Genomic DNA, 26,491 nt, shown 5'->3' with positions numbered 1-26,491 from the left:
ACACGATAAAAGAGGGGGGAAAAAAAAAAAAAATTTAGCCCTGTAAGATTAAACAATCATCATGGTTTTAAGGTCTTAATCTGCTGGCATGCAGACTGCTGGCTGATAAGTCTCAGAGTGTAATTAGATGCAGCATCAGAATCAGTTGTGTGGGCTTTTCCAGGGCTTTTTGTTTGTTTGTTCATTTTTAACATGCTGTGGAGTTGAAAGATCTGTCCCTGGAGATGTCTTTGGGCATGAAGCTGTAACGTTGTCCCCCCCTCCCCCGGCTGGTATTTCGGCAGCACCTAGCTGGAGACCACCGCTCGAGGAGGGTCAGGGGGAAAGGTTGCTCAGTGTATGAATTCAGGCTATTGTTTGAGGCACACATCTGCCTTAAGAAATCACACGGCACAGGCCGTTACTTATTCAGATGCAGAAGCTCCTTCCGTCCCACAAGACGGCCCATTCAAGTCACATGCCAGAGGTCTCAACAGAATGGGCTGCAGCTGCTGCAAATCTGCTGTCTAACATCAGAAGCAGTTGGACAAACTGTACCGTACTGACTACAGTCAGGCTCCCAGGCGCCGAGGAAGACAGGGAAAAGATTTGGGATCCCAGCACTATGTTCTCAGAGGATCTGTGGCTGGAAAATGAGAAAAACTGTGCCGTTGTTCACAAGTCGAAGCGAGGAAGGAAGCGCCAAGAGCTCCTGGCTGTGGCCCTGGGGGTGAAGGTGGGAGTCAAGGGGGCACTTTTATGGCAACCTCTGAAACTCTTTGCCTATTCACAGATCACCTCCTTGGTCAGAAGAGCAGCCTTAACTCAAAATGACAACCACTTCAATTATGAAAAAGCACACAATTTTAAGGTAAGTACAACTTCCTATTATTTTTGGCTAAAAAGTTCTGTGAGATGCCTCACTTTTTATTTTTTGCTGTGATGGGTTTTTCACGCACCCATCTATACTAGCTCTGAGAAAAGTGTTGAAAAAAACATTTTTCTAAGTTCCCTTGACTGCATTCTTAATATGCTTTTACATAGGCACTGAATCCAAATAACGGTTTTGCTACTTACTGCACTACTTGACTGGTATTTTAGCTGGTTTTGCCCAGATTCATTTTTCTTTTTTGTTCAGAAACAAAGTACTTCATATTGATTGTCTTTACCTTAAAGTGTATCCATTTTAAAATGAGAAAAAGTCCCCTTTACAAAGCCTAGCTTTTATCAGAAGCCAGTAGCATTTTACCAGCAAGCATTTCGGACCTTTTCTATTTTCAGAAGTTGAGGGAGCTCGGGTGCTCCCTAACAATAAAGCAGAGCACAGCGGTGGTTATTGTCTCCTAGCTTTTGTTCCACCAGCATATGCTAAGGAAATGCTCTCAGAGTCCCACTGAGCTATAGGATCTGAGCTTGTATTTGCCTGACAAACTAAACCAAATAGCTGGACAAACACAAGAGTGTATAAATGGATCATCTTTTTGCTGTCTTATACACACAAAGATTCTTAGGGGCTTTTTCCCCAAGTGCTGTGTCTGGCATGCTGCAGCGGGGAAGTGACTCAGCTTTGGAAACGGACCTTCCAGGCAGCTTGTACTAAAATATTTTGCCAAAAGGACTGTGCTGTTACTGTATCTAATGCTGTCAAATTGCGGTTTGATGCTTATCGGAATGGATACAGAGAGAATAAGAGGCAGTAACAAGACAAGAAAGGAATGCATCTCAGCTTTGAAACCTCAGTTTACTTAAGGCTGCTTGAGGATGCTGATCTGGGTCACTGTCAGAATAGTCCAACTCATTAGCAGAAAGAGAATTTTCTTATAGTCATCTCAGGACTGTCAAGAAAGGAGAAGCACTGATTAAAATTATTTCACTCATTTCCAGGTTTAGCAAAAAACCTTCACTTCTTATTTTTCTACGCATTCTGCTGTGCAGACATTGCTCTCCTCTGCAGTGCTTCTGCTGTAGTTCTAAATCTATAATTTTAGTGAGCAAAGCAAATAATAGCATCCCTTTTCTCATTACCCCTCCTTGACCCAGTCTACAGAAAAGTCAATATTTATCTCACTGATCAGCACTGAAGAAAATAGGGGAAATACTCTGTGTTTTCTTGCTTGATTAAACCAGCTTTCTTCATTCTTTCTGGGTTTTGCCCTCAATATCATTTTAATATCAAAACTATTTTAGTTTAACGAGAAAATATTTTCTCATGACTGAGACTTTTTTCCACTTTGACCCATGCATTCTTTCCTCTTCAAAATTCCCCTTGTTTTGGCTTTGATTTATAATTGGACATGTGCCCAGTTAGCTTTGTGTTTGCACAATCTAACTGTTGTACAGTCTCTGTTCCATTCTATTTCAAAAGAGTCATAGTTTAACTGGAAGGTCACATGATTAAAATATATATGTATTCAAAGGCTTGACAGCAGAAAATTACTGTTTAATCCTAGTAAAGGCAATAAAAAACCTAGGGAAGAAACATTTTTTTCAAAAATTGTCCAGAAAAGCCAGTCAAAAGTGTTACATTTACTTAATGACCAAATATGTTCACTATGCAAATACAAGTAGTTTTCCAAAAGAGTATATTAGAACATGGCTAGTTGTTGAACAAAAAATGGGGATACAATGCTTAGAGTAGAATATTTAGATTTAAAAGATGGCTAAATTGAAGCCTAATATCTTTAATATATTCCATATATATTACATAAAAGGGTTAATAAATTCTTTAAAAGAGGAAGAATGGCTTTATGGGTCTTGGGGAAAATTCTTAATGGCTTTTGACAGCACTTAGACTATGATGATATGGGATTTATCTGAAGAAGAATGCTACTTTGCAGATACTCAAAGAGTTGTCTTCCCCATTTTTAGGTGAATACTGATGTGCATTGTATCATTCATCTCAGTTCATAGGGACAAATGTCATGTGTCACAGTGTCCCTTACAATCTTGTCATAGGCAATTCTTCATGAACAAGCAGACATTCTTTAGCTCTTGTCCTTTAGCCATGAAGAATCTTAAAAATGAAGGGCACATTTTTAGCGAAGCTGGTGAGATTTTTGTAGATCTTATACCAAAGCTCTTATCTGCTAGAAGAGAGAAGAAATAGACCCAAGGCAAAAATTTAGAGCAAGGATGGATCTCCCTCCATCCTTTCCAAGCTAATATAAAAATTAAAAAGAAATGCTGGCGTTTGGAGAGTGAGGGTGCCATGTTATACCATTCTGACCATCCGTGCTTTCTCCTCCAGTCTCTCTTCCAAATTTCAAGGTACTCGAAGCAAATGAACAAAAAAAAGATTTAGGATCCAGATGGATTTGTTAAGCTGGGTTCGTCCTGAGCACACAACACAGTCACATGGATTTAGGTTTGGAGCTGGCGTCTGTCTGGCGGGACAACTTTGCATAAGCCAGTGTAGACATACTGTAATTCAGGGAAGAGAATAAATCTCTGAAGCCCTGTTTAGAAAAACACTGAAGTATTTCATTAACTATGTGGGCATCATCCTAACTGGATCACAAAGTCCTCTTGCATCTTGTTACAGTTAGGATCCAGCAGGCTCTTTGGGATGTGCTTTACCTGCCAACTTCAGCAGGGTCCCAGCTGGTGGTGAGGTCACCTTGTGCCCGAGGGTGGCAGCGTGGAGTTTAGGGATGCTCCACGCGTTTTGTTCTAGGCTGGGAATTCATGAGAGGGCCTCTGTGCTGCTTCAAGTGAGCAAATACAGTTGAATAATGTGCATTTACCACAATATTGTGACTGTTTGCCACTACTGGATGGGCAACTTCCATTTGCAGGTGGGTGAGTGGAGTAGAGGCAGCTGATTACTGACAAGTCAGAAGATCTGCTGGGAGAAAGGAGACTCTGGGATAAATTTCCCCTTGTTAATCACTGCAGACAAACACTGCTTCTGGGAGACAAACGGTTTGGGGGAGGCATTTTTTACAGACATCATGAAGATTATGTGTATGTAGTTAAACAAAAATAACAGCAGAGTCAGCTTTTCTTCCCTGCAAGGAGCTCAGGTTCAGCAGGAGTCCACAGTAAAGTACAAATGTGCATGTATTCAGGTGAAAGTCTGAAATTATTTTCTTTGGATGCAAATAGAAAAGTCTTCAAACCCAGTCAGCTAAACAACAAAATTGCCTCAGAAACAGCACCATATAATGCCATTAAAAACGATGCGTTTCAATTCAAGGGAATTTTTAGTTTGTTTCTGCAGTTGCTTAAGGGATTATTTTGGTTTGCCACTGTATTGGCACTCCTTAACTTTGGTCTTAGTTTCTCCCTCTGTGAACACAGCTCAGACACAGACTAAAGATGCATGAGATCGTAACACCTGCCGGGAAAATTCTGCCTTTTGGAAGCCAGGGCACCAGAGGGCTGAAGGGTGAAGGGGAGAGCTCAGGAGGGCGATAAGAAGAGACATACAGTCTAGTATCGGGTGAGGTTGTCCAGCGGAGAGGATGAATGTAAGAAATTACTTTTCACTGAAAGAGCTGGAAAGGAAATAGAGTGAAGAAGTTAGGAGTTAAACATTGTTGAAAGAAGATGAAAGACTGAACAGGTAAAGTACACTGTATAGTCTGAAACGTCATGGTTTTGGCTTATATGAAGAAATGCTTCCCAGAAATGCTTCCCTGTAAATTCTTCTTAAATTTGGAATTCTGTGTCAGCTGTAGCCCAAGCAGCCCAAGCCTATGCTGTTTGTACACAGAGAGGTCTCCTGAGACTGCAGGATGCGGTAGAGACCAATAATAAATAGATCTTGATCGTGTTTCCAAAAACCTAAGCCCAGGCCATTTATAATGATGTGGTTACAAAGGATGGGGCAAACCTAAAAGCCCATCTCAGAAAACTAAGACCTACTGTTACTTCTCCTTGTAACAGGCCAATCTTGCAGGCAGAATTCTCATTTACCATTCTTAAGTGTTGTGTGCAAGCTTCAGGCTGCATTTTAGTGTTGTGTTCAAAAGAACAAACTTCTTTCATTATTTCTTTAAAATTAATGGCAAGCCATAAGAGACTTAGTTGAAAATTGCATCTTAAGAGATTTTTTTCCACCTTTATCTAGAAACTTTTGAAGATCTTCCTTTTTCAGTTAGAGATAGTATTTCCCTGTTTCAGCTTGACCAGAAACCACTAAGACTCACTTTTCTCAGGGCAAGTTGGGAACTTGCTATCTGAGCTAAAATGCAGATCCATGAAAAAATTAAGTGAACGAATAAAGAGAGGTAAACCTTTGAGGGCCATCAAGCTGAAGGGAACAAGGAAAGGGAGTGCAGTCAGCACTTCTTGGATGGAAATCAGTGTTGATGATTATTTCCCATTGATGACAGAAGATATCAAAGAATAACCATCTACCATTTTCTAAATATGCCACAGCGAGCTCAGCTGAATTAAGCTTTATGTAAAGTGAGCAAGTAGGCCCCACATATCCTAGCAACTGTGATGGACTTTAAATGTGAAATGGTGCAGTTTTAAAAGTCCTGAATGAGCTTTTACAGCCACTTCTCACAAGGTTAGCTTTTGTAAATCACTGCAAAGCAGAAGACATAGTTAGCTGTTTTCCCACAGCAGATTATTTTTACCCACAATTAAATGCAGGTGCAGACTTACTAATTATGTGGTTATCAGTCTAAAAATGGTAAAGATGCAGGCATAATTAGTTGTGTCTGTAGTTTTGTATCCACTGAAGGTCACATAGAATATATGCCTGAAACTCAGGTCACCATCTGATGTTAGGTATGGCCATTTACCCCCACTAAAAGCCATGTCTGAAATTCATGCTACCCACCCTGCAAAATAAGATGAAATGAGAAAGAAGTATGTGTCTGTGTCTGTCAATCTATCTATCTCAAACTTTATCGCAGAGTGTTGTTTCCCAGAGATATACATTTTTCTGAGAGGTAAAATACCATTTCAAAAAATAAATATGGCTAGTCAGACATTCCAGTTTTGACCTTTTACAGTCAAAAGGGAGGAAGAATTACTATTGCTTTAAGCTTATTCACACAACTATTGACTGTGAGTAGTTGGTTAGCAGTCATTTGTAGTCAGGGTCACAGTTTTACCACTAAATCAGAGAGAGAGATCTATATTAAAATCACAATACTTCATCTTCTTGGGAAATGGACGCAACAGTAGAAGCTTGTTTAGGGGTGATCCTGCAGACAAATAGGGCAAAAATATTAGCAAGCCAAATGCTTGGCTTAAAACATCACCAAGTTTATTTGAAAAGGTCAGTGACCATTTTTTTACTCTATGAAAAGTAAAGAGCAGCTTTCTCCATCCCAGGGGGTGGAAGTGGCCTTTCAGCCATCCACCCAATGGGTAAACAAGAGCAGAGAAAAGGAAAAGGAAACATTAGCAGCCAGAGAGTGCATGATTTATGTTTTGTTAAGCTCAGTTAGGTCTCTGGTCAGAACTAGCTCATACCATGTCCATTCACAGGCACAGACCTCACTATTTACTCTTCTTTTCAATGAAAATTAAATGCTTACTTTACCAGAACATACATCTTAAATAATAAGGTCTTCCACTGTAGCCTTTGGAAAAGCAGTGGAGGAAGCAGCGGTGATATGCAAAACCTGGCTGGGGAGCTGTGGGCTCTGTCAGCATGCAGGTCATTTTATTCCTCCTTATTTGCTCATATGTGGACTGTAGCAAAATGAAGTTTAGCCTACTGAAAAAGAGCCTACGGACATCTTTTTCCTATGTGAGTTCAGTTTACTTACTAGAGTGGGGAAGGGTATCATTTGCTTTTATCACTAACTGATTCCAATATGCAAAATCGGATCATTACCCAACCACTGCCTGGAGTCGCTCCACAAGTCATTCATCCCTGATACAGATTTACAGCTCGAGTTTTGTTCAGTGTTGTGGCATAGAAATGCACATGTAACACCACAGTTGTAGTGCATTCAAACCCGAGTGGTGCTCTGAGAACATGGGTCTTGCACCAGATCTGTGGTCACACATGATTATAGGGAACCAAAATGTGGTGCATTAAAAGGGAGTTTCTGTCACTGCATTTCCCCTACTTTCAGGTGACGAAGAGCATTTGAATCTCAGAAACATTCCTGGTTTGTTAAACTAGTCAAACAAAAGCACTGACTACAGTTCCCTGGATTTTTAGGGGTTTTTTTTTCTTTTTTTGTCTAGTGAACGTGGTTTCCTCTCCACTGTAGCTGAAGTGTCAGCTAGCAAAAATGATTTGGTTTTGGTGTCGTACACAGCCCAGTTCTCTGTTATGTTAAGCCTACTGAAAGATAAACTTCAAGATCAAAGCAAATTTTTGTCCCCGTGGTTTATTTCATCTAGACTTTAGAAAGATGTGGGCACTGTGTGCTAAAGATTTACTCCTACTGAGTCTTCTGTTGTTTATCCATTTCAGTTGTTCCATCTGTCAGACCATCTGCCTCCCAATGACCCTATTTCCTTTTTTTTCCCCCATTTGTTTTACAGGTCCATACATTTCGAGGTCCACACTGGTGTGAATACTGCGCCAACTTCATGTGGGGTCTCATTGCTCAGGGAGTGAGGTGTTCAGGTAACCCTGCAACATTTTCTGTCATTCTCTTGAAATGCTCAGACACCTCTCCCACCCCCAGCCTGCACTCCCTGCAGGAGTGGGGGTAAGGGTTATTTTACAGAACAAGGCAAGAAATCCTCCTGCGCATTTTTTATTTTTATATTTTATTATATTTTTATATTTATTTATACAGCATTGTCATTTTCCCCATTAGCTGGTTTAGAAATGAAGCCACCATCCCTTGCTCACTGAGGGTGACATCCTTTCGGTAGTACCTTGGTCATGTGTGTGCCTTGGTGTGTACATTGATCTTTATGGCTAAGTTATCCCTGAATGTTTTTATGTCTTAAGAAGCAAGCCCTGGAAATGGCAGAGCCATTCAGCAGCTAGGCTTCTTAACTCATCTTTCTGCAACAAATTGCTGCGAAGTGCCCTTGTCTGCAAAAAGACTGTCACCTGTTTCCTATAAAAATACCATGCATTGCTGCAAGTCTGAAGTATCCTACCTCAAGGGAAAGCAAAAAATATGACCTTCATTTTCCTAGAAAGATTAGTTTTCTGGTGCCTTTATAACTGTATTAGCATTTTAATGGTGTTTTAATTATTTTGAATTTGTTTGTTCTTTTGTGAAAAATAATCATCTTGGAAAAATAGAATAATCATCACATCATGAGCTTTTGGATTCAGCAATTGAAATAGTATTTGGTGCATTGCAAATGGAGTTTCGTAACTTCTTTCTGTGGCCCTTCAATCCCTTCCATGTCTCGCCTGAATATGCTTCTGTCTTACCTCTCCCTGCCCTGGCCTTGAGACTGGCACCAAACACATCTGATCCTGGCATCTGCCTTTCATGGGTAGAGGAGGTGGTTGTTACCTAAATTTTAGACTGCAGTTTGAAGGATCAAATACATTTCACAAATGCACAGTTTTATTAAGCATAGTTTCAGCGACTGCTACATCTTATCTGCCTGTAGATCAAATGGTGACACAAAGAATATGAGAAGGACATTAAAAAAAGAGGAAAATTAATAGTAGTTTGCTTTTCAGGCTAGTTGATCTTAAACACAAGTGTGCAAAAACTGACCTTACTAATGCATAGCACTGTATTTGTTCACGTAAATAAAATATTAAACTTATGAAAAGGCTTATTTATTTAGTATGAAACATAATACTCTCCCTCATTAAATTACCAACATTTAACTCTAAGTAGACAGATGCATTTGGATTTAAATCCACATGCTAGGAGAACATCACTGAAAACAATACAGGGAGAATCCTAACTGCAGCTGCTCACATTTGTTTAGATTTTGCAGAACAATAATATATTATTTAGTAACAACTGTATGGAGAAACACACAAAAACCCACTCAATTCCATTAAATGTGTAGGTGTGTTTATAGTGATTATATGATTTTGCTTGATAAATATTTTATAGAGAATAATACTGAAATGTGCTGTAAATAATAGTCATGTTTACATTTTTCATAGCTCAGGCAGTAAATCAACACAAAAAACCAGTAAGTGATTTGCTAGTGATGATATTAGACATGTTAAGTTATCCCAAAGGATACTTACAGTGATGGGCATGACTGGGAAGGCATTAAAACAGGAGTCAGAGTTATGTGAGATAATGTGATTCACAATGGTGGTGTTTGCTTTACTGAGGCTTATACATTAATTTGGCTGAATATTTGAATCTATTCAAAAACTTCAACTTGTGGAGATCAAGCAGTGATGTTTAAGTTAATAAAAACCTACTCAAGCAACAAGTAGGATTTGACTCGAGTAGGACACCAACAACCATCTGTAAAATTAATCCCTTTTATACATTATGCCTTTCCCAGCATTTTATATGTCTAAACTGACCTACAGACTAAACAGAGGGGATGCTTTAGTCACCAGTGAAGTGATAAGACAGGGATGGGAAGGCTGCTGATGTGGCAGAGAAAGCAAAAATGCGACATTCCAGGAATGTGGAAGGGAAAGGGAGGTACGCTAGCTGAAAGCACTGTCCCAGTCTGACTGCTTAGGTGAATCTTAGGTCCTTCACCCGTTAGCATTAGCAGCACTAAGCCACAAGCTGGCCAGCAGAAGACAGTCATTACTGTGCTAATTTTATAAAAGGCTAAACTCAAATACCCAGAAGTTAAGTCCCACACGTTCAAATGCAACACCTAGAGCTACGTGTCTGGCAGTGAACTGACCCAGACCGCACCAGTGGTCACCTCCATCTCAGAGGGTTATGAGGGACATCCAGAGCTTTTATAGCTTTTTAACAACTCTGCTGGAGTTCACTTTACCCACCACAAGTTTTTTACAGATTTCCATGCTCGTCTTTCTCATCTCCATCTTATTTATTATAGCTTTGCTGACTGATGGGGAAGCTATGCACCTTGCTTGATGTGGCCCAAGGAAATAAATTGTTAGACAAGACCTATCAGCATTTGTATTAATTAATTAACAGCTAACTTTGTTTACAGACTGCGGGTTGAACGTACATAAGCAGTGCTCCAAATACGTGCCCAATGACTGCCAACCAGACCTCAAGAGGATAAAGAGAGTCTACTGCTGTGATCTCACCACACTAGTGAAAGCCCACAATACCCAGAGGCCAATGGTTGTGGATTCGTGCATTCGAGAGATCGAAGCAAGAGGTTTGTGTGTTTAGGAAAGCAGCAGACACAATTAAATGAAGATAACTTGAATTATGTGCTAAGCTAGGATATTGTAGTATGCTCATGCACACTGAAGACAAAATGAGAGAAGGGCTTTTTTAGTGTAGGTGATACATTGCTTTGCATTAGCTAGTAAAATTAAATCATAGTATTTCATAATGCAATTTCCTGAAATGCTTTCTGAAAACATGTCAAAACATGTATTATGTTACACTTCTGAAAGGGGTGAACTTTAAAGTGAACTTTTAAGTTCATGTTCATGTGTCTTTTTTCATTATTTTCTTTTAACGTACCTAGGGACACTTCCAATTTCAGAGTAATCAGTTTAAATCAAATCCCCTATTAATAACCTTTCCAGGCATTAGGAGCAAGAGAACACAAGTGGCTGGAAGTGACTCAGACAAGTGAGGTCCCAGGCTGTGTGTTTTGTGGTAGGTCACAAACTGCACAGGGTTCCTCATAAAGCTGAGCTACTGACTGATGGATACTGTGGCTCAGGCAGCTCAGCCAAAATTCCAGCTTGTGACAGGTTTTTGGTACACAGACACGTGCCAGATTGAAGAAATACTGTATCAACTCCAACACAACACAGTAATGATCACATATTTTTGCTTTGGATAGCAAATGTGTATGCCGTGCTGCCCAATAAGCCAAATTTTCCTGTTAGTTATAGCTTCACACACGAATCTCATAATGTTGAATTCATCCCAGTAATCTGCATGGCAACACCCTGATACTAGCCATAGGGATTTCAAAGCCACTCATCATCTACTGAAATGAATTAAAGATTTACAAGTAAATCCCCTGCACTGCTCTGTAAAGCTCTACCAGGATTATATCATCATTGCAGGGACAAATAGAAAGAATAGTTTGGACTAAGACAGAAGAGCTTTCCTCTGATGATATAGCAGGAAGATACACTGCATTTGGGATCTAATCACTTACTCGTACATTTATTGATTAAGATAAAATCTGCTGCCTGCTCTCTGTTTTTTTAACAGCTTTAAATTCCTTTCCTTTATTGCCAAAGAACTACGTAGGATACTGATTTCATTCTTAAGAAAACAAAGAGTATTGGATCTTATGAAGTAGGTTAGCACTATGCATAGTCACAATAAGGAGTCTGGGATTAAAATAAGTAATATGTGTGTAACTATGCTTGGCTAGCTTTGCCTGCTCTGCTGGGCTGCCCTGCATTTCATTTTGGTGTGGAGCAATGGGGGGACAGTCGTGCAAGTGAGCAGGTCTCCTGTGCTGAAAGAACTGCAGAAGGGATGTACTGATGTGGGAGAGAACAGTATCCATCACACCTGTCTATCTGCTCTGTATAAGTAAAAGCTGACAGCAAAACTGAGAACAAATGTGCTCATAGGGAAAGACAGTCTCTTACCTGCATTGCTATTTATCATTAAGCAACTGGTAAAAGGAAAGGAGACCTTTAAAGCTTTATTAATTATAGACAAATCCAGGAAAATCTCCCACATAAAATTAATAAATCATCATAACATCACATGCCCCACCATTAGCAAATTACAGTATTTTCCTCTAATATAATCAGCTGTGTACCTAACAAAATCAGAAAGTAAAAACTCTAAAATTCTTTAATCCTTTAAAAAACAATTTTAAATTATCTTGATCCTTCCTTATATGCTCCAGAGTTTCACATTATTAAGTGTGTGTAATTTGCTACACTGACTAGATCTGTTGTTAACCAAGAACTTTTTGTTTCAGGTTTAAAGTCTGAGGGCCTCTATAGAGTCTCAGGCTTCACTGAGCATATTGAAGATGTGAAAATGGCCTTTGATCGAGGTATACCATTTTTTAATCTTGTACAACTTTAACCTAAACTTTCAGTTCTAGGACTTTTCAGTTCTCTTTGGGTTTCTATAGGTACTGTGGTAATGAAACTGACATATAAGCACAAGCACAGAAAGCAACCTGTCTTTTCTGAGTTCTTAAATGAATCTGTAGTGATTTTCATAAGAAGAAATCGTATTTCATAGTTGGAAGGAATAATTAAACAGTGAGTGATGGTAAGCAGAAGGCTGAATGCTTGAGGGACTGGATGACTGCTCAACCTAGAAGCACAGCCTGGGCTCCTAGTTCAAGTATGAGCCTAGGTAGTATCAGGGGAAAGTTCTTAGTCCTATCTTTAGTAGACTCAGTGCTCTACAATACAATAATCTCTTTATGAGTTTAAGAACTAGGAACTTCAACTGGGAAGTCAATCTGCATGTAGCCTTCTAGAAAGCACTGCACCATTGTGCACGATTGCATTTGTCAACAGATGAGAGGAGCATTGAGGAGATTTCTTTGTATAGCATATTGAAAAACTAATAATTAAAACACTGCCTAATTACCATCCTAGTAGCCCTCCTGATTTGATTTAGCTGATTGCATTGGTTCTGGTTGTGCACAGAGTCTTTGTACACAGGACTGATTTTAAGTATATATGTAAATGGGTGCCAAGCAGGGCCTTCATCAACAGAAGACATTTTCAAGTACATTTGAGAAGTTACATAAATATTTTTCACCTTTCCCATAAACAGTGTTTTCCTTCCTACTTAATTTTTTCAGGTATTACCTCTGCTATGTTAGGGAATAGGGACAGACACAGCCCAGTGATCACAAGCCCAGGTCACGTCAGAAAGTCAGCCTGTGGGACCAGAAGGGTGCACAGCCAGGCACAGGCATGGCCATGGCATAGCTGGAGACACCTATGATGCAGCTCAGGCAGGGACTGGGGGCCCTGAGGACCCATGGGCAGGAGGTGTGGGGGCTCCAGGGGAGGCTGAGCAGGGCCAGTAAGGTCTATGGGTGGCATTTGTCATGCAGAGATCACTGGCAGAGAAAGTCCAACTAGGAATTTCCAAAGTGACTGTTTTCATGATACACCAAAATATCCTTTAAAAAAAGAATAAATATTTTTAAATGTGTTGGATGCTGCAGTTGTGAACATGTGCATATACACACATAGCTCAGCCATGATTTGGGCGAAGGAGATGCACAGTGATATGACTGCTATCATAGAAAGATACATGTTGCAGATGTGCCACATGAAGCACAGTCCCCATAGGTCCCACTCTGCTCCCTGCAGGTAGATCTGGCCTGGCAAACCCTTTTATTCTGTGTTAATTCTCTTCTAAGTGTACCAACCTGAATGAAACCCAGAAGGAGAAGCACAGGTTGAGGCAGGAAGAGTTTGAAGAAAGCAGATGGAAATTTATGTCTGAGCATGACTTGAATACTGCTGCAGCTGTAGTTCCTTTGCAGATGCTTCAAACCATTGGAGCTAGTTCAGTTTTACAGGCAGCTTTTATTGTCGCATATACTCATGGCATAATCTGGTGACAGTACACACTTGAATTAGACCCACAACAAGGAAGAAAGTGTGATTTACCAGCAAAGAAGGCAGCATCTAGAAACAGGAAGAGTGAGGTCGCTAGCCCTGTTGGATTTCCAATGGAAAAAAAGCATGGATAAACATGGAAGCAAAGAAGGCAAGAACCAGGTTTGCATACAAAGGCTATGGGGAAAACCATTGGGCATAAATTGATAAAAAGCTGTGTCTTCCTTTTCTTTTAATAATCTCATGAGGGGAAAAGGCTAAGAAAGGAAAGAGAGGTTGTTGCCATGAATAATGCTAAAAGGAGCAGAACAGTGAACAAAACCTTGTTATGACAATTGCATGACTAGCATATTGCTGAGACCAGAAGCTGAAAACTTTCAAAGTCTTCCAGTTTTGAAAAAGTTTTCTCCCTGAACTGAGGTGGAAAAGCAGGAGGAGTTAGGGGGCTTTGGCAGGAAAGGATTTAAAGAAAACCAAAATAGATTTTTGTTGTTCCGACTTGTGGGCTGTGCAGCTAGAAAGTGGTTGTCAGCTGGCAGAAGGTTGAATTGGCAAGACATTTCCAACCTGGCAGCTCAGGGCTTGCTTCCCTGTCATATCCAAGATTACAGAGACGGGGACCCCATCGTCCCTTTTGCATCCAGTCCCACAGGTAAGAACATTGCTTTTCTGCTGCCCAGTTACCCCTGCTTAGCCCTATAAGCCAGAGCAGCAGGCAATGGACTATCCCAAAGATGTAGAATATCCCAGATCTCTGTCCCAGGGTGACAGAGCTGGGAGAGAAGGTAGCTGAGAGCCAGGTGGCAGGTCTCACCTCCAGCAACACCTGGAAGGTCTTTATTCAAATGTCATTTTCTGCCCAGAAAGTGAAGTTTGTGGGAGTTTTACAGAACCGTTGTTTCCACATTCACTACATGAAATTAACATATTTTTTGCAAAAGCAAAAAAAAAAAAAAAAAAAAAAAAAAAAATTTAATTCCTGATCACTTCTGGTTAATAGATAGGTGTTGCAGCAGAAACAGCCCTATCTGTGGCCACATAACTATCTCAGACATCTCTGAAGTGTGATACATAGCAGAAGGTAAATGTGTTTTAAAAGAGCTTGAGATAGTTAACTGTCAAAGGAGAAGCTGAGTGCAGGGGTATGAACCAAAGAAGAGAACACTTTAATGCATAGTCTTGGCACAATACTAGAGGGTGTACACTGGCCAGGAATAAATATAGTTTGACAATTCAAAGACCATTTTTTAACCATCTGACAGTAAGACGCTGAAACAACCTTCTAATAAGAGCAGGGATAAAAACCTTAACTAGTTTTAAAATGGAAGTTCAGGGGTTTACGAGAAGGTTTATATGGTGTGGGGCCTGCAGTAGCAGAACACTGCACTCTGCCATTACAGAGGTCCCTCCCTGCCCGTCATTTCCAAGTCAGTCCCCAGGCATCTGGCTGGAATGCCAGTATGCTTTTGCATCTCTGGAAATACAGCTTTCAATAAAAGTGTTTGAAAATAAACGTGCAAGGAGTCCTCCCATTTTAATGCGCAGGATGCCTCCTTCAAATAATGACATCAAGCTTTCTGGTTTCCCCAGCTCTTTCTCAAGCCACAGGAGCCTGAAGACAGTTTGATACAGGGGTGAGGCACAGGGACTGGCTCGGCCGTAGGGTACCTCTCCTGCTGATTTCATGTGCAGCTGAAGGGGTGCAATGAAGAGAAGCCAGCCCTCCCTCTGACTAATTCTACTTTGCCAAAGGGGCACTCACTTGTTGCTTCCAAAGAATTATAGTGAGAACAGAAAAGCAAAGGCAGGTTTGAAAGTTAACATCTCGGGAAGAGAATGGCATCCCACATAATATTATTTGGACCCAATGAAGCTGGGGTAGCTGGTTTTAAAACAGGGAGAAGTTGGTCCTCATCTCATTTAAACTAAGACTCCCTTCCAAAGCAGTGTAAATACCCCTACTGTAAATTAGCATTAGGCTCTCTGAGGCACTGACAATGTTCCATTTTAGTGATTTCTGTAATGAGAAGGAGGGGAATAATGTGGATTTATTTAATCTGGTGAATGTTGGTGCTGTAGAATGACAGTTGCTTTCTGTCAGCATTGTTGAGCTGTGGCGTGGTGGCATCCAGAAAACACTCATTGTACGCTTTATCCACAGAGCTGCCATTGTCACCAGTGCATTCTGTCCCCCTACTTGTTTGCATGACTGGCTGGTACAATGCACTTGCTAAAAATATTATGCCGTTAAATATTACATGAGTACTTAGAGGAATCCTAACTCATACTCAGTCTTTTGCCAGTGTAGCTGAAACCCTGTCAAATGCCAAATCCAAGAAAAAATACAAAGAAGCATGTTAGCATGCTGAAGGTTGTGCAATAAAAACAAAGTGTTAAGGAAAAAGGAACTTAAGTAGAAAAGTATTTCAGTATGCAGAGGGCATAGCTGAGGCTTTAAGAATGTAATACTTATTCCATTTCATTCTCTAATAAACTATTTCTATGGTATTCACAGTCAGCTGAAACCTTTAAGGAACAGAATAAAGACTTTCTTTGTCCTGAGATACTCATAATGCAATAAGATATGTTGAGTCAAGTAACAAGGAAAGAGAAATGATGGACTTTGGGTAGGATTAGGTTTGTAAAGCTGAAATGAACTATATATTTGTAATCTAAAAGTAAAATAAAGGGATTGTATTAACATATGGCCACTGAAAATGCTAATCACAATCTGAGGAAAATTGCTATATTGAAGAGTGAAAAAAATTATTGTGGTAATGCAGAAGGTACCATATAAAATAAGTGTAGTTCATCAGTATGATATTGCAGAGGATCCTCTGTGAAATAATGTACCATGACTTTACCAGCAATGAAATTTTTCTTTCTTAAGTGCTTTGAATTTTAAGTGTATTTAAATAAAAATATAGATCCAGGAATTTGATGAGGATAGGAAATAAGTGCAGCCTGCCAAGGGCTTTCAATTGCTCAAACTGAAAGGAGGGAAAAAAAAAAAAAAAAAGACAATCCAAAATCTACCAAAGGAAAATAAAAATCTGCCTTCCCCTACATACACACTGCAGAAATGTGTAGGTATATTATAATAGCTGTATTATTACACTCACTTTAAACTCAGAGCATTTAGAGCATTTCCAATGGATGTGTATTTGTCTCTGAAGTGAAGAGAAAAATCTTTGACTTGGGAGTGAATGCATATTTCCTACAGTAAATGAATATGTAAATAAGAGTTATGTTTGAAGTACATTGTAGCTGGAAGTACGTCTAGCTGAAGTGCCCCTTTAAGTTTGCTGGGCTGCTTTGTAAAAGTATTAAATAAATAACACTTCCATTTATTGTACTGGTGACCTGGATAATAGATGCAACCTTCTGCTTTGCTATATCTGTTCTGATGCAGCTGCTGGCTCCTTGGAGGTATCTGTTTTCAGTGGAGCATTTTGAGTGCTCAGTGTCCATCAATTAAATAGAGCTCTCCACACAAAGCTTTACAAGACTAATGCTACCGTGCCTGGAACGTGTGGATTAAACAAAAGATTGGGGCAGTGTAAACATCCTCCTAGGGCTTATTGATGCTGTATTAAATTAAATGCTGATGGATGTATTCAGACTGTTCAGCTGCATCAAGAAAGGCTGCTTGTTTTAAACACTTAAGCATATAATCTCCTCTTGATGAGAACATGTAGTGCTATTAGTCTTAATGAGAATTATGTGCATACATTGGACGGGACATATCCCTTCAAGATTAATGCCACAGGTTTGTATAAAATGTCTACAATCAATATAAACTCTTTTACTCTGCTGTGAAAACCTTTATCACCATCTTAGATGTCATGTATCAAGCACACCCGCTCATCTGTCTGTATCAGATTGTGTCTACAAGCACTAGCTACAGTGAGACAAGCAAGGCGATGGCTTTACAGCATGTTAGTGCCTCAGTGGTAACAGCCCAAGCTTGTGCTTGCACCTCCTGGCAGATACAAGCAAACTCCTCTCCACTGTTCAAGCAAGCATAACCTCATATCGCCCCATTCACCGGATGGTCCTAATCTTCACCACCTCCTGCTAGGGAAGCGGTATTATCCTCACTTGAAAGTTGGGGAATAAGGACTATGTGGTATTACTGATCTCAGAGTACCCTGAGGTAAAGCAGGGGTTTACATCCAGGCAGCCTTATCCCCTGCTTGACCAGTGTCCTACCCCATCTTTCTACTGGAAGACTGCCAAGGACAGGCCATAGGAGGGGTGGGCAGTAGAATTTCCTGGTCTGGAGAAAAATGTGGGTATGAGGGTACTAGGTAGTACAGAACAGATGTAGTCATTTGAACTTGAAAAATATTAGTGATCCAGCCTCTCTGCTAGTTCTTGTCATTTCTCTCATTGCAAGCCATGCATTGGTCAAAGTCACACTTAAAAATGTTAAGATCATGTGATTAAAAGTGCTCCATAATGGAGTTCTAACTGTGTCATAATATGTGATAAAAAAAATGTATGTCATTTCAGTTGCATAATTCATCTACTTAGCTGTTCATCCATTACAAGTATCCATATTCATTTAACAAATTGCAATCCACATTTCAGAATAAATTGTATAGCTAAATGCCACAGCATATCTATTTACATTCAGATCTCTGCTATAAATAAATAAGTCAAATATTAAGACATTAGAGGACGTCCAGAAAGTAAGGTGGCTTTCTTATTAGCTAGTCAGTATAGACAGATTGGTGCGAGAATTAAAAGATTCAGATGTTTACTCTGATTTTTTCTGCTGGTCTCCTGAGGGTCATTGGAAATTTGTGTTATTTTTCTGTGCCTCTGTTTCCCCAAGTAAAAATTAAAAGAATCATTCATACTCCTATGCATTGATCTGTGGATACAAAATACAACATGAGAACAAGTTATTAGTAGCTTATTTTCACTGAATAAATGGGCCAAATTCAATAAATACATTATTAACATGATTTTTTGTCCAACATTGTGTGAGATGGTACACTGCAGATATTGTCTGTGAAAGATGTAAGCAAATAAATTGTTTACTGAAATAACTACCATTCCTCATTTATATATTGTAAAGTTGGTAGCAATATATTCTCATTTAAGCCTTCCAAATGCTTTCAGGTTGTTTTTTCTTGTCAGGTTGGACACAATAAATCTGAATTAGAGGCCTAGCCTTTCTTCAGTCAGAATTAGCCTGGTTTCAAAAAGATTTCTTCCTCCTCTTCTAGATGGTGACAAGGCTGATATTTCTGCCAGTATTTATCCAGACATAAACATCATTGCCGGAGCACTGAAGCTATACTTCAGAGACTTACCAATTCCCGTCATCACCTATGACACCTATTCCAAATTCATAGAGGCAGCAAGTAAGTATTGCATAGTAATTTGTACTGATCTTTAATTACAATTCCCATCCATAAAGCCATCCATGTTAAAGAATAAGAAAAGACAGACAACAAATTAGAAGCAAGGGTGTTGTTATGTTCATTACTTCTCTGCCTTGTTCTTCTTTCACATGGAACTATTGCCTGATTGTTAATGGGATGGGACATCATGCAGATTAAAAAAAAAAAATGTAGAATACCAAAATAACTGACCAATTTCAGAAAGTGTGGCTTCAGTGTCAGCTGGTGAAGCTATGACATGCCCTGGGATGGGATTTTGAATGGAATTGCTTGCTATTTTCTTGTCACAACCCAAATTTTGTGCCAAGAGGCAGAATGTCCAGTGTCATTGCAAGGACTGCATCTGGCACTGGGAGGATCCCAGGGCTGGTGTCATGGTGGCAACGCTGGCTGCCAGACACATGCAAGCCTGGGTGATCAGTGAGGGTTCAGGGTTGAGTGAACAGTGTGAGCCTTGAAGGTGCATCCCATTTCCCCACCATTTTTCCCATCTCTTACATTTGGGCCTCCTTTGGCACCAAATCTGCACTGCAGACAGGCACATCATTCAGTCAGTGAGGGATCAGAGCAATAAGACACCCCACAAAGCACATCTGCTCCACTGTTCAGGTGCATCCACTGTTTATTAGTCCTACAGGACCTAACCCATGTCCAGACAGGAGGCACGTGCAGTTACCACCCGCCCAGAGCCAGCAGGTCCTGGGCGCACGCTGTCAGAGAGGGAGAACAGCAGCATTCATTGCTGTAATGTTGGCAGAGGGAGCTGAGACAGGTTCTGTTCTCTGGGGCACAACCTTCCACATAATGATAGTCCCTAATGAAAATTTACCAGATAGATTGCATCAAAATCAGATTATTAGCAAAATTGTTGAAGACCTGAGGTATCTAAGAAGTAGCATCATTTCTTCTTTAAAAAAGTATCCTTAGTAATTTTGAAATGGCACCCAGTATATTGATAAGCATCAGGAAGAGTGGTCTGTCTGTGTGACTTGCTGCCTTCCCTTCCCCTCTGGCTTAACCCAGCCTTGCACTACCCATTCCCAGATACCTCTCTCCTGCACTCTCCTCTTCCTCGTTGGCAGAGAAATTATTCTTGCTCATCACTTGTCCTCTAAAGGACGTGTCCAGAGGAATCAGTTCCTGTCATGTCAATACGCCAATCTCTTAGAAGTAGGACAGGTCAGGAGGATTCTTAGTCGTCTAAAATTTTGGGCCTCTGGTGCCATTTGTATGAAAAGTCATGCAGCAAATATAACTCAACTCAGTTCACAGCTTAGGAATTGATAATTTTCCTGTAAAATACATGTAAATCCTGCTCAGATTTTTAGAGAGATTGCCAAACAGTCTTAAGTAAGCACTCATGCTTTCTGATCACCAATATCTACATATTTAAATATGTTCACAAATCTTTGTTTATGTAATTCCATCTAATTTCAATCTCTAGCTAAATTTACATATTCAAGCATAGTCTCTAAAAGCATGTATCAACACTCCCATCTAGTTTTGAAGGCTAATGGAAATAAAATCTCATGTAAGATTTTAAGGAGTCAGTTCTGGGAAGAGTATTATGAAGCACTTAATGAAGTTTGGGTACTGTACCTATACAGGCCTGTAGGTAGAGCTACAGACCATAGAGTCAACTATGGGGTGGTCTTTGTTGCTGATTTCTTTGGGTTTTTTGAAGCTGCAGAAGTTGCTGATAAGCTCCATGTTTATACATTTTTTATCCCTCCAAGCACAGTCAATGGCTTGTAAATGACTTGATAATAATATGTTAGCTTCCTGAATTATTGCTGTTTACAAATGGAAAGCCCTATTGACATTAATCCTGTTTGGTGTTTTTACAGAAATCTCCAATCCTGATGAACGACTAGAAGCAATACATGAAGTGTTGATGTTACTCCCTGCTGCTCACTACGAGACACTTAGATACCTAATGATTCATCTCAAAAAGTGAGTTAATTGGCAATGAGGATAATTCTTGAAGAGCTTAACAATTTTCTGCTTTGAAAGATATAATATTACAGAAAGTACCAGTAAAGTTTCCATTAGGGCACTGCCACTAAAACAATGTTACAATAAGCAGAAAAACTATGTTTGTATAAATGCATATAAGTTATGCACATATATAGCCTAGATCCTTTTGCTGGCAGATCATCCCAAACCTTCAGACAGTTAATTGAGATTTGTCACGCTTCTCTGAGGCAGATAATATCTGAAAAATACCGCAATGGCTGGTACTTCAGAGATGTGCTAGATGTGCTGCAGTAAGTCAGTCGATCACGCTTTGCTTCTGCCTCCCCTTACCTCCTGCTTTGTCTTCTTGAATGATAACCCTAAAAAGAAAGAGCTGTCTCTTTACAAGTTGTTTGCTCACATCACAGTTAAGCCAAGAATCAGCCAGGCCTTATTTTCAGATAACTAGTAAAAGCAATACAGATCCTCACCAGTTATATCTCTTTTGGTTTTAAATGCACACTGCCTCATTTGCAGCAAAACTGTTTTTCAAAACTATGCTAACTCTACTTTGCTACTTTGGGTATTTACACACCTCAGGAAGTCTTCTTTGTAAGTCTTTATGATGAGTAAAACTGCCACTGTTATCTCAAAGCAGGCCTTCATTTAAGGATATATTGCCCAAGATGTCCCTTGTCTCTGCTTAAAGTTTATGGTGCTGCTTGGAAGCAACAGAGAAGGGGATAAGGGGGGAATAAGCCTACTCACCTTTTATACAGTAAATCCTTGATCTCTTCTTTGTCCTGCTACTTGCAGCACAGTTGCAAATTTGAAGTGTTTTGTGGGTTTGATCTGCACTGTTCTGCACTATTAATGCCATCTTGTAAAAGAAAAAGGCCTCAACTCATGTAAAATTGCATCAGAGAGCTTGTGTGAAGTGCATTTCATGCTCAATCAGGTTCTCATTATGCAGAGACTTTTCCTCATTTTGAATTGGCTCGGGTCATTACATTTTTCTTTTCAATGAGACATTACGTTGGCATGCAGGAGCTTCTTTGGACTCTGCAGAAATGAGATGTGAAAATATCCACCCTTGTCAGCATATATGCACAGACAACTCAGGATGAACCATGCTGGCTTTTAAGAAGGCCTGTGGAGGCTGTGGACAAGCGACCTGCATACAGAATCTGTCCTTTGATGTCTTGACAGCAAATTTTTAATAGGCAAGTATTGACTTGCCTTCCTTCTTTTTCATCAACTACAGTACAGGCTTTGGTTCAGCTGTTGAGCTGAACTACTGATGAGACAAAAATAGTCCAAACAGCTGATTAAGCTTTCTCTCTTAAATACCTGCAAGTCATGCAATGAATTTCCTCTCCTTTCCCAATTCGTAGCTTTCAGCACCTTCATGAAAATCAAGTGCGTGTCAGTTCCTATGGAGAATCTGTTGGAGAGATCTGAATGCAAAAGAGGGAAGGATCCTTTAGGTTTAGACTATGCTGTTCTGTAGATTAAACACAGAGTCCCAATCCCAGTCTCATAGGGCTCTTCCTGCTTAGAGAAAACATGCACCAATGTCAAGGAGTCTATGGAAAGATGACATGCAGGATGACAGCCTCTACACCAATGCTGTTTTTCAAAAGAAAAGAAACTGCACTGAGTTACTGTTAAAAAGACAGGAAAATCCAGCAGAGGACAATGTCAGCAATGAAAAATTAGTTAGTCATTTAATTATTTTCTTCAGTTATCTTTCTGATAACTTTTTGCTCAAAACTGAAGGAAATACAATAGCATGAGCAGTCCCCCCTGTGGTGAAATATGTACAACTCTGTATTCATGCCAGCGTTGCAGTGAAGCTGTGAATCTTCATGCAGTTTGTGAATTCACCCACACTCCTGCACGGAGGTGCTAGTAAGATGTATGTGGCATTGCAGAGCTGTTCCAACATCTGAGCTGCATACATCCACAGATGGAAAGCATAGTGTTACACATACATTTGCACAGAGGTGGCTTGGGCTAGGCAGCCTTGGTTTGTCTTTTCTCCTTGCAAAGCACAGCTAACATATCTGTGCTAGAAGATGAAGACGTGTCCGTGAGTGGGGCACTAATGGACTTCTGTCCTGAAAGCAAAGAACAGTTTTTCTGTGACAGAGCTACTCTTTGCAGAGAGCTAATGGTAGAAGCAAACCCTAGTCATATAAGGACCTTGAAAACAAGGGAAGACCAGATTACTTCTGGTTTCAGGCTCTTTGTGCTCCCCCGATGGCATGAGTGAAGCCACTGCTGCCCAGCTGGGGAATTGCCAAGGCCAGGGGCAGTCTCAGCTGTTGCCAGGAGAGCTGGCTCCAAAACCAGATGTGCTCCACCCTGGCAGAGAAGTTGTGTGTGAAGATGTGGAACTTCACTGATGCTGTACTTAGTAACAGCAAGTGTCTGGTCCATGAGGGACCATGACCGATCAAGGGACCATGGCTGTCTCTTCTCTGCAGTGCAAGAGCGCTCAGGATTGAACTCAAATGCCAAAATCTTGCTGGGATAACAGTTATGATATTCAGCAACATTACCTGGAGGAAAACCTTGAGCAAATCTTGCATTTTCCAGCAGGCCTAACTGATTTTCCCATCAGGGCTCACTTGTCTCTAGCTTGGCCAATCCTTGGCAGTCTTTCTTTGCTCCAGCCACAGTCTATCTATTCTTGTATTTACATTATATGACCCATGTCAGGGAACAGACCAGCCTGGGCTCCTTCCTAGAAGTGCCTCTGTTCTCTGCCAAGTATAGGCAGCATTTGTAGCAGCTTGACTTTAGCAAGCCATCTCTCCAGGCTGCTCCAGGATTCAGCCTACTCCTCAAGTATAACAAGAATCAGAATCACTCAGATGTTGGTTGGCCTGAGGCAGCCAGCAAGGCAGAAATGTGTGAAGGGGTGGGTTCCTGCAGGCTGGAAGCATGTCTGGGAGCATGGAGGTCATTGGTAATCAAAAGAAAATCTGGGTTCGTATTTGGGAAACACACCTCCACCTCCAGTGTGATGCACACCAAGCACAACGTGCCAGAGAACTGTAGTTCCTGTAGCATAGGGGACTGCTTATACATCATCACTTAAATCATGATTATGCTTTTCAAAAAAGCAATTGCCACTAATTCTTATACTCTAATGAATAGCCAGATGGAAAAAAACACTTAAAGCGTCACATAAGGGGTGTTTAAAGGCACTGGCAATCACAGCTCCACTGTAGTTGCATTGTACTTGCTGTGAAAACAGTTACTATACTGAATAAAAGTAAAATTTGTTACTGAAAAACATCATTATCTACCAATGCTTGATGTGAGGCAGGACTAAGATTAAGATGCATATATTATTTTCTTCTGGGAAGTAAATAACTACTTTATTTTTTTCCCTTTTTTTTTTTCTTTTTTTTCTCTTTTAGGGTTACCTTGCATGAAAAGGAGAATTTTATGAATGCTGAAAACCTGGGAATAGTGTTTGGGCCTACTTTAATGAGACCTCCAGAGGACAGTACCCTTGCTACACTGAATGACATGCGGTACCAGAAGTTAATTGTGCAGATTTTAATAGAAAATGAAGATGTTCTCTTTTAGACAAAAAGAGGCATATCTTCAAAGCCATTTGTTTTAAAATAATTAGTTTGGAGGAAAAACAACATTTCTTTAAATTTTTTTAAACATAAAGGAAAAGTTCCTTGACTGCACTTCAATTTCTGCAAAGTTGCAGATGGATGCCAAAATGTTTAGGGAAAGCCTATGTCTCATAGACATACGCCTCTTTGTAGAAGGGAAAAAAAGGTCAGAAAAAATCCTCTTACCTTGTATCTTTTGCCTTGCCTCAGATGTATATTTGTTTTGAGAAGTTGCAAACAATTTTATTGTTAACTTATTAAGAAACACAAAACATATTTTAATATGGCTAGAGAAGCAAAAAGGTACTTAATCAGTGTTACTTGTATACACCTATACATTTCCCTTTCCATGAGACATAATTATATATGTCAATTGTGAAACAAAACCTATATTATAAAGATATTTTTACTTTACCTAGCTGAAAGAATGGCATTTTATTTTAGCAAACTATAAATCAATGCGGTGCATTGATTATTTTCCACGTGATTCTTTCCTGCATTTTTGCTATGATATATTGAAAACAATTACCACTAATGCAGTATTATCCTGACATACCTCTTTCATTGCAAGTGTTTTAAAGGAGAATTCTTTTCTTATGTGTATTCCAGCTTTCCTTAGGTTTCTTTGCATTTAGGCATTAGTATCCTAAGAATGTACACTTTTAATCATTTGCTATTTCCCAAAACATATAGTATCTTCTTTTTGTTTTTTGTTTGTTTGTTTGTTTTTGTTTTTTTATTACTCCCATGTAAAATAATGGTATTGAGAATTTGTATTGAGAAATTTTCAAAAGTTCTGGTGGTAGTATCAGTTTCACATGCCAGATTTTTCTTGGATTACAGTAATATGTAAGTTAAGTGATGCTGGGACACTGGATATTTTCTGGCCTTGTTGAAAAGTTAGCACTTTTTTGGGTTAATTATGAAGGATTTGTTTTTTCTGTAAAAATCGAGTTATGATTTGTCATGTTTCTGTATTTATAAACGTACAGTAAATCTGCTAAAAATGTAGGTATTTATCTTGAATGTGTTTCCTGATGGTTTGTTAAAAAAAAAAAAAAAAAAAAAAAAAAAAAAAAAAAAAAAAAAAAGAAAGAAAGAATGTGTAGGAAATGTGGGAGTGGTAATTTAATTATTACCAAATTTTAATATTTTTCTCCCCTCACAAACATTGACCTACAGAGTTCATAGTCTAACTGCAACTTATTCCTAATGTTAAAACTGTTTCTCAGCATGAGATGTTTCTGCAAGCATAGAAAATCAATATACTTTACTACCAAACTCAATTTTCAATACAGAAAAAAATTCTAATGATCCCTCATCTTGATTGTTTGTATCATATGCTTGGTAACTCAGTGATGCAGTTTCCTGAATTATTTCAGGGAGCACATGTTTCTATTCAAATTGAAAAATACGTGTAACTATGATAATGAACGGAGATGGAGGGTATGACTGTAAATTTGTTGTCTTCTAGAGAAGTAACTAAGGGCTAGATAGATTAACCCAGATTGCAGAGCAAATGCTAAATAGTCTGAGTTCCCAATACTTCCATAGATCCTCCTGCCTTGTACAGGACTACTTGTTGTAGGTTATGTACTACTTAATACTGTCATAAAAATGATCTGGAAATGGTTTTATTTTGTGAAGTGAAATATGCTTTGTAATTTATGATAGTGTAAATGGAAGGAAAAATCCCATTAAATGTGTTAAAGAGTTCTGGTGTCTGTCACTCCAACCACATGGCAAGCTGCCAAATGAAAATCAATCGCTAATTACCATCCTGACACTGCTGGAAATTTTCCTACTTGGAAAACTTAGAACAGTTTTACTGAATTCAGCAGTTTCAGATTGGCACTTGGATGCCCATACTGCCACAGCCTACTATGCACACATTTATTTTCTGCAGCCACCCTGAACCATCTCTGTGTAGAACTTCAAGCAAGCAA

General features: G+C 39.6%; 1 protein-coding gene across 2 annotated transcripts in view; it reads left to right on the top strand.

Annotated features, from left to right (window-relative positions):
• Positions 1 to 25,265, top strand: part of LOC113476450 (beta-chimaerin) — a 26,421-nt gene extending 1,156 nt beyond the window's left edge. Inside the window, exons 2-8 of one of the 2 annotated variants that reach the window (XM_026842063.1) lie at positions 773 to 850; positions 7,444 to 7,528; positions 9,991 to 10,164; positions 11,917 to 11,994; positions 18,772 to 18,909; positions 20,796 to 20,901; positions 24,336 to 25,265. In XM_026842063.1, coding sequence (XP_026697864.1) covers positions 773 to 850; positions 7,444 to 7,528; positions 9,991 to 10,164; positions 11,917 to 11,994; positions 18,772 to 18,909; positions 20,796 to 20,901; positions 24,336 to 24,507 — 831 coding nt within the window. In that variant the 3' untranslated portion in view covers positions 24,508 to 25,265. Of the gene's footprint in view, positions 1 to 117; positions 851 to 7,443; positions 7,529 to 9,990; positions 10,165 to 11,916; positions 11,995 to 18,771; positions 18,910 to 20,795; positions 20,902 to 24,335 lie in introns of those variants that run through there. The other variant, XM_026842062.1, reaches the window with a different exon arrangement.
• The last annotated feature ends 1,226 nt before the right edge of the window (positions 25,266 to 26,491 follow it).

The sequence above is a fragment of the Athene cunicularia genome, assembly GCF_003259725.1.
Source record: "Athene cunicularia isolate RWA chromosome 2 unlocalized genomic scaffold, athCun1 chr2_part1, whole genome shotgun sequence".
In the NCBI taxonomy this organism is placed as follows: domain Eukaryota; kingdom Metazoa; phylum Chordata; class Aves; order Strigiformes; family Strigidae; genus Athene; species Athene cunicularia.
Note: the sequence above shows the minus strand (reverse complement) of the source record. Positions and strands in the feature narration are given on the sequence as shown.